This window comes from Squalius cephalus (genome assembly GCF_949319135.1).
Source record: "Squalius cephalus genome assembly, chromosome: 2".
NCBI lineage: Eukaryota > Metazoa > Chordata > Actinopteri > Cypriniformes > Leuciscidae > Squalius > Squalius cephalus.
In genome coordinates, this window is record NC_137123.1 from 17,431,893 (window position 1) to 17,446,917 (window position 15,025).

General features: G+C 37.8%; 1 protein-coding gene across 9 annotated transcripts in view; it reads right to left on the reverse strand.

The window, feature by feature from the left end:
• Nucleotides 1-15,025, reverse strand: part of inpp4b (inositol polyphosphate-4-phosphatase type II B) — a 173,914-nt gene that overhangs the window by 118,308 nt on the left and 40,581 nt on the right. For all 9 annotated transcript variants that reach the window (XM_079895337.1, XM_079895338.1, XM_079895334.1 and 6 more), the window contains one exon: nt 10,184-10,263. In XM_079895337.1, coding sequence (XP_079751463.1) covers nt 10,184-10,263 — 80 coding nt within the window. The remainder of the gene's footprint in view (nt 1-10,183; nt 10,264-15,025) is intronic.

The following is a 15,025-nucleotide window of genomic DNA, read 5'->3' on the forward strand; positions in this document are numbered from 1 at the left end:
CTATTAAATATTATTCCAAATTCATTCATGTTTTTTTATTTTATTTGAGTATTTATCTTAAATATCTTAATATTAATATAAGTTTTAATTTTTAAACCATCTTGAATGGACTTTTTACTGAGCTCTTTGCAGTGCATTATGGGATGATCATCTCTGCAAAAGATACTGAGTGCCTACCAAAATAATGAATGCAAAATAATTTTGCTGCCTATATTTCGGCACCAGAAGCGTGCATACGTTGACTTCAAATGCTGGTTTTGAAACCACAGCCTCAAACATGAACGTTTTTTTTAAGGCCGCAACTAGAACTGTGCACATGTGAATTTGTGTCCATGCATTATAGTTCATTATAGTTCGAGCTCCATCGCAATCCATGCAGCATGAAAACCAGCACTGACACTGAGGTCAAGTGAGATCCATCCAGTAAGTAACATATGCCAGTGTCCGATAACACAGCACAAAACTCAACACTTCTGCTAGGGCTGGAATCAGCCGCATGAAACCCCGAAACATCAAACCCAACCAGAGCAACGGCCCTCTGCTGGCATCCAAGCATGGAGATTACCTCCTCAGTGCATGCTCGTGTGCTTGCAGTGTGTAACAAGTGGTGACTAGCAGCAGATAAACCTGGGAGGGAGATGAGCAAGCCACACACACACACACTGCAGCATCAGAAGTAAAGTGTGACGTGTCAGTATTTCTCCAGCACAGCAGCACCTATCCCTTTTTCTGCTGGGCTCTGTATTTCACTGGATCAGATACTTGATGGCTTTTCCATCACCGTGGCAATAAGCCTGGCCTTAAGTGAGTGTGTGTGTGTGTGTGTGTGTGATGCTGCAGAGCTGTGATAGGCAGACTAGTAGAAGCCGAGGAAAAGAGTTAAGTAGTTCTCTGATTAATCTCAGTATACAGAGCACAAATATACATACACTTGCTTGCCACAGAGTTCAGAGCTTAAACCAGTTTGAGTTTAGGATTACCGAATTACAAATCCCATATTCAGCTCAGACTGAAACAAGATGTGCATTTCCTGAATGAAACAGCAGTGTCTGCAAAGTTTTAAATAGGTTGGTAGCACTTTACAATAAGGTCTCATTGTATTAACTAACATAAACTAACAGAGAGCAACACATTTTTACAACATTTATTCCTTTTTGTCAATGTTAGTTAATAAAAATACAATTGTTCATTGTTTGATCAGGTTAGTTCACAGTTCTGCAAAGTTCATTTTTTTAAAAATGCATTAGTAAATGTTGGAATTAACGATAGCTTATAGTAAGTGTTACCAATAAGTTTATGTTTCAGGCCTAAGCAAAATGCTGCATCAGAGCTGGTTTGACATGAGAATCAACACAATGATTTTGAGCGACTTTGCAGATGTTAAAGGGTTTATTCACCGCTGGCAAAATGGGCTTTCAATAAAACTTGGCTGGCTTTGCCATAGAAAGGAGATTTTTTATAATCAGTGCTACTTGAATAGAAAAAAAAGGCTTATGTCTTCCCTTTTGCCCAATAGGAAATCTTCAACACCCATAATGCACTGGGCATGTTGCCATCCAAGGCCACTCCCACCAGTCTGCTATGGGTACGCCTGAGCAGAGTCAAATACCGCCTTGCTTCAGCAGGACATTCTTCTAAGCAAACTTCTAGTCATAATGGTGTCGACTTGTAATGTTCCCGGGTGCAAGAATTAAGAGTAAACACTGCAAAGAGTCGTAAATATGGAGAGAAAGCTGTGATGGAAAATCTGAAAAACCTCCATGTCCATGTACCATAGTACCACGTTACCATAATGCTGTTTAAAGAGTAGACAGAGTACGATACGATTTTCAGCGATAACCCTACCCTTATAATAACTGTTCTGTTAATAACCCTCTGATGATCCGACCGATTCCAATAAACGCGGAAGTATAATAAATCCGTAGTTTTCACGGATGCCCTGGAGCTGTCAAAAGTCGTCCGGATGATTGCTGACAAATAAACTTGAATTTCTTGGTTTAGGTAACAGAGAACAAGTAAACATGAATGCAAAGCAGGTTGAAAATCGGTTAATGTGCACTTTAAATAGAAAAAAACAACTAATCACAGTTCATCATGCAAATAAATGCAATTCAGAATGCAAATGTCACAATGACATCATCACTGTAGTTCCATTTGGAATGCTGAACATTTTATTAAAGTCGATCTGACCATTTATAAGCACAATGTTAAAAACCACATATAGACCAGCTAAGACTGAAACTACCTACAACACTAAATTGGAAGAAGCCTTTAGATTCAGGCTGAACTGGCAGCAGAAGTTTAACACAGGGCGATAGGGAACAATCCTTGACCCGAATGTTGAGTAATAGGAATACAGCGCCGTCATATTTCGATCAGACGGTATTCTTTTATTGTTTTAAGATTGTTTAACGGTGTTTCTCATGAACTTGCTGAGAAAGAGCTGAGCATGTCAAAGTCTTTCAAAGTCAAACATACATCACAGACAAAATTAAAAAGTCAATTACATCACAGCTGATTTATTCAGGAAATGACATTCATTTTGACAATGCTGATTTCACATCATTTAGTTTCTATAAGAACTGAAACACATTAGCGGCAACCAAACAGAAATACAATTATGTGCAGCATTTAGATAATTCATTAGGTCTAATGCAGCGTTGCTCAAATAAAAATGGGGCCAGGTCTGTTCTGATGGGGTCCCGAGCAGCAGAAACGACTGTTAAATACACATAATAAAACCTTAAGTAACCTTAAATAATATAATCATAGTTAAGGACCTGAAAAATAAACAGGCTTATCAATTTTTCAAAAGGAGGAAACTTTCATTTAGGGGGGATCATTTGAAAAGTGCCAGCCATGTCAAAGGTCTCTAAACCAAGAACCACCAGATCAACTCTCACCCAAACCCATCATGGGTTTTATGAGGGCTTAAAAATCACCAAGTTAGGGTCTAATTCTGGCCAGTGTCGGCAAAGCAATGAAATTATACTGAGCGCAGCACATAACAGAACCAGCGCCTTGTTTACACCCGGTTTATGGTCTATGGAAAGAGGGAGTTTATTGAGGCCGGAAAAGAAAGAGAGACACTGCTATAAAAAACACTGAATGTGTGGGGAGTTAATATGTGTGATACACATATATATACATATCTATATCTATATCTATCTATCTATCTATATATATATATATATATATGGTATAATTTTTGACATTAGTTAACGCTTTTGGTATCATGAACTAAAAAACTTTTTATAGCATTTATTAATGTAAAATAAAAATCTGTTATTATTAAACTAGTATTAATAATAATGATTCTTAACATCTTTTTATGCATTTTATTTTGTTTATTGTTACTTCACATTTGTTCATAACTTGAAAAAGTATTGTACATTGTTTCGATTGTATCAACTGTACAATTAAATTTAACATTAACAAAGTATTTAAAAGTACAAATATAAAAGATAATGTTCATTGTTAGTTCATATAAGACCTAATGCAATGACTAATGTTTACAAACTGAACCTTACTGTAGAGCTTCCAATTAGACCAATTTGAAGAACTTTAAAAATGTCTGTATACAAATGTTTATTAATCGAAAAAAAAAATTAAATCACTCCACCTATACAGAATGCAATAAAAAAAATGCATGCAAAAACTTTTAATCAGTGATTAAATGCACATTATAAATGCATATTTTCCAATCACAGTCCATATTCCTGTTAAACATTTATTCCAAATATCGGTTCCGCTGTAGTGTAATATTCCTGTATAGCGTATACAAGCAAATAACTCCAGAACAAACAAAGACATCAATGTTTTCTACCCTGTACTGTGTTCTGTTTGCTCTTGGCATTTATTACACTGCATTTAGCAGACTGATTTAATCAAATCATTCATCTTCATTTCAACAATAGCAGACGAGAGGCTAAAGGATGAATAGGGAAATGTAGGCCAGCAACCCTTCTAAAGACATTCATCTGCATGCTGATTTATGTTCATTTCATTTAAGGTTATAAATGATTCTCTCTCCTCCTCGAGCTTGACATATTCCTGCTGGCGGTTATCTCGCATATCTCAAAGATATGCATAAACGTTCACCTACAGGAGAGACTCAAAACAAGGTGTTTATGTGACGCGTGCATAATTGAAATACGGCCATATTAAATTCTCCTCTCAAGCTCCCTGTCAGATCTGATCGTACATGCGTTTTATAAATGAGCCTCCAGATGTCTCTAAACACTTTCTTCCTGAAATTCTCTGGTGACCTGGATGAACTTCCAAAGACACTCATTCTTCAAAGCACACTTCCTTCCTGATACACCAACAGATGAGTGTGTGAACAAAGCCATGCTGAGTAATGGTTGGTCAGGTGCTAATAAGACGAGGGTTAACATTACCCCATTATTTATCTAACGACAATTTGGAACGAAAGGGACAAGGGTCATGAACAAAGCATCACGGGATAAGATCTGAAAACTGCCTTCCTGGTCGTCCATTACTGGAAGAGTTGGATTTATTATTGGTGGATACGAAAGTCCATGGCTCTACGGTGGAGAAAGAGTAATGGTCAATTTTGATCATGTGTGCCATGATAACCAGTCACATTACAGCCTTGACTTCATTGAATTTCATTCAGAGTAGTGCAACAGTCAATCACTGCTAGAAAATAAAGGAGAAGTGTCTTAAACTGAATCCCATCTGTTGCACAACTTCTCTTATAAAACAGCATTTTTTTCGGTGTAAACTCTGAAACATGTTGAAGATTAGCAGACAGGCTATCGATTCATTAAATTATTCCGTTTTCCCACAAATTCAGTTTATTCAGCATAGGGAAGCCTCTCCTCCATTGACACCCATTTAAAAAAGAAAAAAAATTATATATATATATTTCCCCCCCAACCTTGGATGTGACATTTCCCAAATGCGCTCAAAGCGCTTGACCAATCACAACACAATGGTCCAGCCGACCAATCAGAGCACAGTGTGTTTTTCAGATGGAGGGGCTTCATAGAGACAGGAACTAAACAGATCGTTACTGACAGACTGGGAAGAGAGGAGCTGCAACAATGGAGAATGTGAAAAATAATGCGTTTTAAATATTCAAGCATGAAAACTTATTCTACTAGAGCCCAAAAACAAAATCAAGACTTAATAGGTCCTCTTTAATCCTTGCGTACCAGAAGCTTTTCTCTTCTAAATGTTCTCATTTACTTTTAATCAATCCCAAACAGGGTCCAAAATTAAAGCTGAATTCAGTCATTTTTTCCTTCATTACAAAAAGTTTTATTCCAAAAAGAATGACAGTACTTTTAAAAAATATTCCACACTCACATGAAATGAAATGTCTCACATTTTTGTGTGATGCTAGTTGGAAGTGCCAAATGCAATTTTATCTTGAAAAATTGGCTTTAGCATCTTGCAAGTCAAAATATAAGAGATTAAAATGAGAGAAAACAGCCAACAACTTTTTCCTCAGAAGTAGGAGTTTGTCTAAGATGGCAACACGTGTAGAATATTCCTCACATTAAGCCAGAAAAACGAACATATTAATAACAAAAACTCAATCCATCTTCTTCCGTTTCTGTGAAAGGAGTAGTTGCACAGAAAGACAACAACAGTTGCTCTTAAAAAAAGGTTAAATTGTGTTCTATTTAGAACCCTAGGGTTCTTGACTCAAGATTAAAGAACCCTTTGTGCCAAAAAGGTTTTATATAAAGAAAAATGTCTTAAATGATTGCATAATACTTTCATGTTTAAGTTTTTTCTAGTGATAAAGTAGTTTTATAAGCTGTTTATTTCATACAATTTAATTCAAATAATTTTTTTTATTAAAACTAAATTCATTACTTAAAACTAAATCCATAAAATTATGCCATGATGGAACCCTTAACAGGTTCTATATATGAAGCGTCAGACAGAACCCTTTAGGTTCTAAATAGAACCTTTTCTTCTAAGAATGATAAGTGACAAAATAACCTATAAACATAAAAAATAAAAATAAAAAACCCAAAGATTGTAGAAAATGTACTCAGTTAACTAGCAGGTGAGACTAAAAGTGAACTCTTTTAGTTAATGCATTAACCAACAGTAAATAATGGGACCTGGCATTAGTAGGTGTACCAAAAAAATCGTTCATTTTTCGACCTAAACTCACAGATGATGGAGCTTTCATTAAGTGCAGGAGAAATTTCATTTAGTGCAAGACCGACCTGCTAACATTTAGAGGACGCAAGATTTCATTGGCCATGGGTACGGCACGTCTCAAAGAGAAGCTTGGCATAAAGTCTCTCTCAATCAATACACCGACTGTAAAGTGATTGAATTCAAGACTCGGAGATCTCCACTGCAGACCGCTGTTTATTGCCCTACACTCCGAGCATCTGAGACTGCTTGGATAAGGATCTATAAATAACTGAATGTGCCATGATATAGAGAGAGGAAGAGATAAGGCAGAAAAGAAAAGGTGACCTGCGAGGGGAGGAACAGAGGAAAGACAAGACTTCCTGAAACACAACGCAGCAAACCTGACAACTGTGTGAAAGGTCTCGGCCGGGGCGAGCAATAGAGTCGCAAACAAACGCTACGGACAGATGCATTGCTTTCCTATTATTTTCACAGCAAAAACAACCCAAGTCCAAATCTTTGCTGAAAAGCATTTTTTCACATATAAACTAAAAGGGAGGGCTGATTATGAACTTTTTAAGACGTAGGGCTCAAGAGTACCGCCCACTTTTTCAGCAGCTTTGTTTCTGAAAGTATTTTCCCGTTCCCATTGTTCTTCAAAGGCCTTTCAGAAAACCAGCCAGTTCTACGCCATGATCCAAGCAAAGCTCTGAGATAAATCCCCACATTATAACATTTGATTCGAATCTATTAGTGTTGGAAAAAAAACAACTAAGGTAAATAGACTTTGTACTTGAAATTTTGAAATAACTAAGTATTTTACTAATATTTATTAACTCATATTTTACAATAAAAACATAAAAAATATAATAAATGAATAAATGTAGTGGTAACACTTTAGTTTAGGGTCCAATTCTCACTATTAACTAGCTTACCAACTGCAACAAATGCAATATATAGTGGCGTCCAAAGGTCTGACCACCTCAAATCTTTTCTTTTTTTTTTTTATTTAATTAGAAAAGGTTTTAATTTCTGAAAAATTCACGCACACACAAACACAAAATGTCTACACTATTTCTAGGTCACTTATCAAACAAGTACATTTATTTATTTGATTAGTGACCTAGAAATAGTGTAGAAATCTAAAACTATTTCTATACTGAAAAAGGCTCTCTAAAGCTCAAGATGCTCTTTGGAAAATCTAAAGTCACGCTTGAGCTTCAGTGCCGCCTTCATTAAAGCGCATGAGACACAAACCAAATACAGCGACAATCTGAAATCTATCATCATTTTTCCAATCCAACTTTTTACAATATGGAAAAAATGTCATTTTCACAAGCAGTCTGAGACTTGGACCCCCGAGCACTGTACGCCTTGCTGCATTACACAAGAGACAGCGCAGCGCTTTTGTACTTCTGCTGCTCCGCACCAAGAGAAACGCTATTCTGAGCATCAAGGGAGACAGAAAGAGAGACAGAGAGCAAACAACCAGCCAGAGACAGACAAACAGAACAAACAACATGAAGCAAAGGCCAGTGTCTACACTGTAACATGACCAATATGCCAATTAAAGAGAAACAACAATCAATATTAATACCAATGTATGAAGGAATTCCACATTGCGGTGTGCAGGGAATCGCAAACACAACATTATCAATTATGACGACTAAGCAAATGTCGAAACACACACCGATTCTGCTCCAAAACACAGCAAGCTTTCTTAATGTGTCCTAGCATAACGGCCAAGAGACTTATGAGGGCGCTTTTCATAGGCAGCAACTAAGCAAACAGCCCTCCAATTTGGCCAAAACAAGCTATCTTTTGAGGTAGCCGTGTGGTAGAGCTTTAAAATGAGTTTTGGAGCAAATCCAGTGTGTCCGTGTCCACAGGAAAGAATAACTGCACTGGAGCAGCTGTTTGAATAGGAAATCGCTTAGTGAACGACAACAAGGCAACAAAACTGTTGGTTTAAAGTCCTGATGGCATGTTGCAGATGCTTCTGGATATGAATGTGTCCTGCCCGCACCATCTGTACTACTTTAGTACCAATTTGTCATTTAATTGGAGCTCAAAAATGATTTACAGTACATTTACAGGAACAACCCCACTGGGAGGAGATCATCATTCATGATTTATTCAAACCTTGTGGGCTTTGAACTTACAATCGTTTAGGTTGCATGACCATCTATAACCATTATACCACACAACGTCTCTTTCTCCACAACACACTACACAGTTTTCATATTTACCCCCATTAACAGTCCTTACCTTCATCATAAAATATCCAAACTTGATAATATTAAGATAATATAGGGATGGATGATATAGCTAAAATATTTTATATGAATATAATCAGTCATTTTTGCTGGATTGTTTAACAAAACAATGATTCATATCTTAAAGGGGACATATCATGCTAAATCCACTTTTTTAGCCCTTAAATGCATTTTGTTGTATATTTGGAGTGTTTAGAAGTACAGAAAAGTTTAAATTATTCTCTTCAGGTGCTTCGTTGATATCTTTATATTCTGTTTTGGCCTTATTTTTCAACCTGTTCCGATTTTTCTGTTATCTATGACGTTTTGTGAACTATTACGTCACAGTATTTGCAGCGGAACTGCCAAATAAGGACATTGACTTCCAGCCCAACACTTCGAGCAATCCGCCATTTTTATTTCTCGCTGCAATTTTGTAGTCCAAGCTAAAAGATGCAGTTAAAGTTAAAATGTTCGGTTGTTGGATGTAGTAACCCACACGCTTCATTACACCGTCTAATGTAGATGAACTGCCGTGCTTGTGACAGGGCGCATGTTTAACTGAAAGAACGAGCAGAGAGAGAGAGAGACCCGGTCGCGCGCACGCACTCTCTCTCTCTTCGGAGCCAGACGAAAATGTAAACAAGACACGTCTCCAAACTAGACGCTGTCTTGCTTTCTCTCCCTCGCACATATTAATCAAAATGAATCGACACGGTGGTAAAAGGTCGGAAGACCAAAGTTTCATGTGTAAATACAGTAACACACCATTGCGATACATCCATATGAAGACGTTCTTCTGCAGGTTCGTCGTCTTCATTTTCATCTCGCTCCGGCTCCGACTCTGGCTCGAAGGCTGGCTGGACAAATCTTCCGTTGTTGACATTTTGTTAATAACGTGTGAATAAAAAGTTTCTGTGCCGCTAGATAATCGTATCTCTGCTATCAAACTACAAAAATGGCCGAACGGGGTGGAGTTGAACCGAGTGTCACCTCTGCATCCTGGAGAGGGGGCGGGGTATGAAGTGTCTTAATTGTATTTAAAGAGACCGCACCAAAACGAGTTGCTCTCAGACGCACACCAGAAAAGGGGTAGAAAAGGGGCCTGTGGAGCTATAATAATAAGGAATTCAGACCCAAGCATTGCAGTTCCGCTTTATATAGACTACAAATGTATGATTTATATGTAAAAAGGAACGATTTAAAAGCATGATATGTCTCCTTTAAATTTAAATGTTTTAAATATCTATTTTTGTATGAAATTACACTGAATTAAATGACAAACGACAGGTTCTTCATCCCATTCAATTATTATTCTGAACTTTATGGATGAGGATCAGAAATAAAATTATTCAAAACAAATTGATGAGTCCACAAAAACAGTTTCAAGTCACTCGAGTTAGCAACAAGTCTTTATTGTACTGTATTTATGCTGTAAAATAACCTGATGTGCAACGGTTCTCTGCAATAGCTAAACTCTCTACGTCTTAACCAGTTTGGGAAACATCCTACTCCGTATTTAGCATAAACAAATCTACCACCCACCCAGTCCTACCATACAATGAAAACTCAAGCTGTGCATTCATTGGACAGTCAGACTGAGATGTGTGGCAACTAAATATGTGCCAAATACAGGAGCAGATGGCCTGTTTTCTGCTGGAGTCTCAGCACTGTTTGATCAGCTGTGACATCATCTACCTCCAGAGAGTTCGTCGCATGAGCACAAAACACAGCGAATGAAGTTTCGCCATAAAATGACAGCACAGCCTGAATGAAGTGAATGATAAAGCAATGCGACTCACCTCAGGCTGAGAGAAAGCTGCTGGTCTTTGAACTGGAGGAGATCGGCCACCGAGAAGCTGCTACTTCCCAAGAAGTTGCTCTAAAGAGGAAACATAGCAGAATCTGGTCATGAAACCATGTACAGATGAACACGTGCGGTTATAAACGCATCTGGAGAGTTTCTTACTGTACATACACTGTTCATTTATGTTTAAAGACGTACTACCAGTGTTGGGGAAAGTTACTTTTAAAAGTAATGCATTACAATATTGCGTTACTCCCCAAAAAGTAACTAATTGCATTACTTAGTTACTTTTTATGAAAAGTAATGTGTTACGTTACTTTTACGTTACTTTTTCTTCTCACCTGGGCTGGGCTTGCTTGTTTGTTTTTTTAATAAGGAAGGAAATGTATATTTACGCTTGTACAGTAAAGGGTGCCGCTCAAACTAACCTTTCAGCTGCGCTGCTGTTCTGGATTAAAGAACAATAATATACAGGAGAAGGAAGTTCAACACTCTTATTTCTAAATCTTATAAAGTAATTTTTGCTTATTAGTATGGTTGAATTAGATCATTGAAGGTCAGCAGCAAAGACATTAATAAAGTGAGATTAAATTCACAAAGTATATTTGTGTAATTTAATAGTTAATTATAAAAGTTGAGTAAAATTCTGAGATTGCATTTTACTGTTTTTATTTATTTTGAGCAGTGAGATGAGTAAGTTCACATTTACTCTAGAACTACAATAACCATCATGTTTACACAGCGCACACACCACCACCTCACTTTGTTTCTCTCAACATGGGGACAGGAGAGCTGTCAGTCAATAAATGTGAAAAAGTAACTAGCGTTACTTATTTGGAAAAGTAACTTAGATATTTTATTGCAAATTGAAAAAGTAATGCATTACTTTACTAGTTACTTGAAAAAGTAATCTGATTACGTAACTCAAGTTACTTGTAATGAGTTACCCCCAACACTGCGTACTACAACCATCAGTGTTACAGTTGATTTTTCGTAGACAGGATCGAATTTTAAATGTTATGTAGCAGAATTAAAACGAATTGAAATTCAAATTCATAGATGGATGGATGGATGGATGGATGGCTGAACTGGAGGAGTGTTTCTCTCAGATACAGCAGCTTAAGCACAACTGCTCTGTCAAACAACATAATGACAAAACAGAGACATAAATGTTGTCTGGAAGCGCTCATCACTCTGGGTTTGCTTTTTCCGCTGAGAGAGATCTGTTCATACCAAGGACATGCAGCCCTCTATGCTGCTTTAATTGGTAATTACAACACACACACACACACATACACACGCACATGCACACACAGGAATCCCTCGACATTTCTCAACAATTAATTACCGTGCCACGTTCTTCACTGGAAAGGCTCAAACAGGGCCAAACAGACTGTTAAGTTGACAAGACAAACCAAATGAGAACCAAATTCAATATTAATAACACCTCGGTTACGAATGTACAAGGGGACGGAGACGTGACAGACTGAAAGGTTGACTGATTATGTTGTAGTCGATGTAGCTATGCTTGTTAGTGTCATATACAGTTTATTGCATATTATAAGTTAGAGCTGGAATCGTGACACTCTATATATGTGTAACGGCCTATGACTTGCATACACACATTTTGGTACACTTGGAAATGTTACCTTAAGAAAGCGAACCAAATGCAGCATTCAAAATATTTTAAGGGTGTGTTCACACTTGTAGTTCGGTTCGCTTGGCTGGTTTGGTTCGGACCAAAAAAGAAAATTAGCGTTCACATAGGCATTTTAACACCGAACCTAAAGCCATAAGGATTCGTTCACAACCTGATTAGTCGGGTTTATTCTGTATATTTCGCAACAGAACTTACCGAACATCTAAAACAATGCTGTGTTCTGGGATAAATGTGCTCGCTGTATGTGCATAGCTTCATATGATGGTATTTTGACCAGCTGATAACTCTTGAAGAGCTTATAAAATGTGTAAAGGAGTCAAAACAGCATCAGGAATCCCTCCGTCACACACACACACACACACACACACACAGATCTGCTGTGAGGAGACGTGGTTCTGACCCTTTTTAGGGTCACATCTTGTGACATCACATCCTGTTTTCCTCACATCCTTGTTTACATGTCTTTGGTCCATGTTGTGTTCATATTTCAGTCGAACCGCACCAGAGTTGGTTTGGAGGCAGATTGAGACTCATCTTTTCAGCGTCTCGCTCCACTTGTTTGGTGCAACAGAGTTCAGACAGCAGCTTTCACACTTATTCAAATGAACCGCACTAACAGAGCAATCGCACCAGAGTTTGTTTTAACATGCCAAGTGTGAACACACCCAATCCTGTGTCAGAACAAAGCAAATGGGTTGTGCACTCTTATTGGTAGCTGAAAGCAACATTACATTTTCTTTGTTTTGAAACCCTAGTTGTGTCTGTTTCAAACAACATTCCTCTACTGTTCCTCACCTCCACAAATCCAACTCGCTTTAAAATCACTGGAAAGCAAACATGAGCGGCACTAAATGTTCCCGCCGTTTTCCCTTTTTTAATAAAGATTTACTCAAAACAGCACGCATATGGTGTTCACCAAGACATAAGTGTTGTCACAGATCAAGACGGGATCTCACGGTTGTGCATGACATGATGAAATACGCGGGAATACTGTGAACAGCTTCGCTCTGACAGCGATGTGGGATAATTGGGAACAAGAGTGTTTATTCCTGAGCAGGAATTGGTTTAGCATCATCATCGCTTTAATTCGGCTAAATAAGAAGGTCGCCAGCCACTCGATGTGAGGTTAAAACAGACTGGATAGTAATTTATTGATGTTTTACATGTGCTGAAAAGGTTACGGGCCAATTCACAGCATCGACAAAGGCTTAAGTGAAAGAGCCGGATGTGAGTCGAGATAATAGCTAAATACTCTACATGTACCCTGAATAACATTCTGTGTACAAATACTCCTCTAGCTTGTCTTGATCTACGTCTCTTTTGAAACCTGACAAAATGGCAGTGCTGGAGGAACAATCTCAGGCATCATTACTCCACAAAACATGCTGAACATTATGCTAAGTGTGAGAGAGAGATCAGTCGTGCAACTCGGGAAAACTCTGTCCACGCAGCAGAATCGTTTTCAGAGAGCCAAGAGATTCATCGCTGAGGCTAGTTATCTACATATAACTACGACAATAAGTGCATAGGCAAAATTCATGCATGTAAACAAGTACAACGGTTATTCAAAGGGCTGTGCCACGATTAAACGTATCCAAAATAAAAGTTTGTGTTTACATAATATATGTGTGCCCTAACCATAACTCTATAGTAAGTAGTTAATTAATATTACCCAGACAGCAACATAGTGTCGGCCCAGATCCGGCCCACATTTGGTACACATGGATTCCAGATGTGGGCCGGATCTGGGCCAAAACGGTGTTTCTGTCTGGGTACTCAGTACTTATTTGAGTAAGTACAATGTAACTACATCACCTTAAAATAAAGGGATACACTTTATTTAAAAGGTGTCATTGTTACAGTGTAATTATATATTTAAGTACTGAGTAATATTAAGCAACTACATGTACTTACTATAGGGTTAGGGTAGGATTAGGATTTGGTTGAGAGTTAGTTGCGTGTAATTATGCATAATTTACTGTTATTACTATGGTGAGTACATGTAACATGTAACAAGGACACTGTAAAATAAAGTGTTACCAAGTAAAGTGTAACCAAAGTTTGTCTTTATGCAGTAAATATGTCCTCAGACTCAATGCAAAAGGCCTTAAATACATATTAGTGATATTTATTCTAGATACAGATGCATTAATGATATGACAACATGCAAATGCATTGCAAAATTTAAGTATTAATTTATTACTAATAAATTTAAGAAATAATAACCTCAGCAATCCGTTTTGTCATTTTGCATAACCTCTCATTTTATAAGATCTCTTGCATTATTTTGCTGTAAGTCCTGTATGGTTTACATCTCTGAGGATGTAATCCTCATCTCCCATTGAGGTACATCTCCCATTCAAAATGGCAGGAAATAATTGCACTTCAGGTGCTTTTCATTTTACTCCTTTGCTAACAGTATTTTGGTGGCATTTTTGGCCACAATGTTCATGCCTTTCTACCTTATATACATTTATTACTCAACAGTTCCTGAAAAACTTGAACTTGAACAAAACTGAAAACCATGAAGTATGTGAACAGGGATTCTCAACATGAATCAAACGCAGGCCTTTGGCAAGCATTCATTTCATTGATATGGCCATATCTGTAACACACAGAGACAGACAGGTGTTTAGGGAAGTGCTTCGGTGGTTTTTAGTTTCTATTTAGTGTTTCTAGAGTGAATAATAAAACCCAAACTGACCTTTTACCCCAGATGGCCTTTAGCCCTGTTGTACTTTATAAACACTTCACCTTGCTTTTCTTCTCCCTAACACGCTTGCATGCAGACACACTCACAACAGTGTGAAATCTTGATAACAAACCACCTGCAGCGTAATGGTTTTTGTCATGCTGCATTGTTTTCTTTCTTTCTTCCCTCTTTCCGTGCCGAAGCTCTCGAGGCGACTCATGAAGGACCAGACATCACCGCACAAATAGTCTCAGTCTCAGGATGAGTCACACGCGAGAGCGTTCTCATCTTGTGTACTTTTCCAACTGTTGGTGGAGGAATTTTCTGCTTTTAAAGGGCATCCTTTGCACTGACCCTTTTCTACGCGAACACTTCCTTCCTCAGCGCTTTTACTCTAATAGATCGGTTTCTCGGGTGCATTGCAAGATAACAACCACACACACCCACACACACGCACACAAAAAAACCACCCATGAAAACAAAAT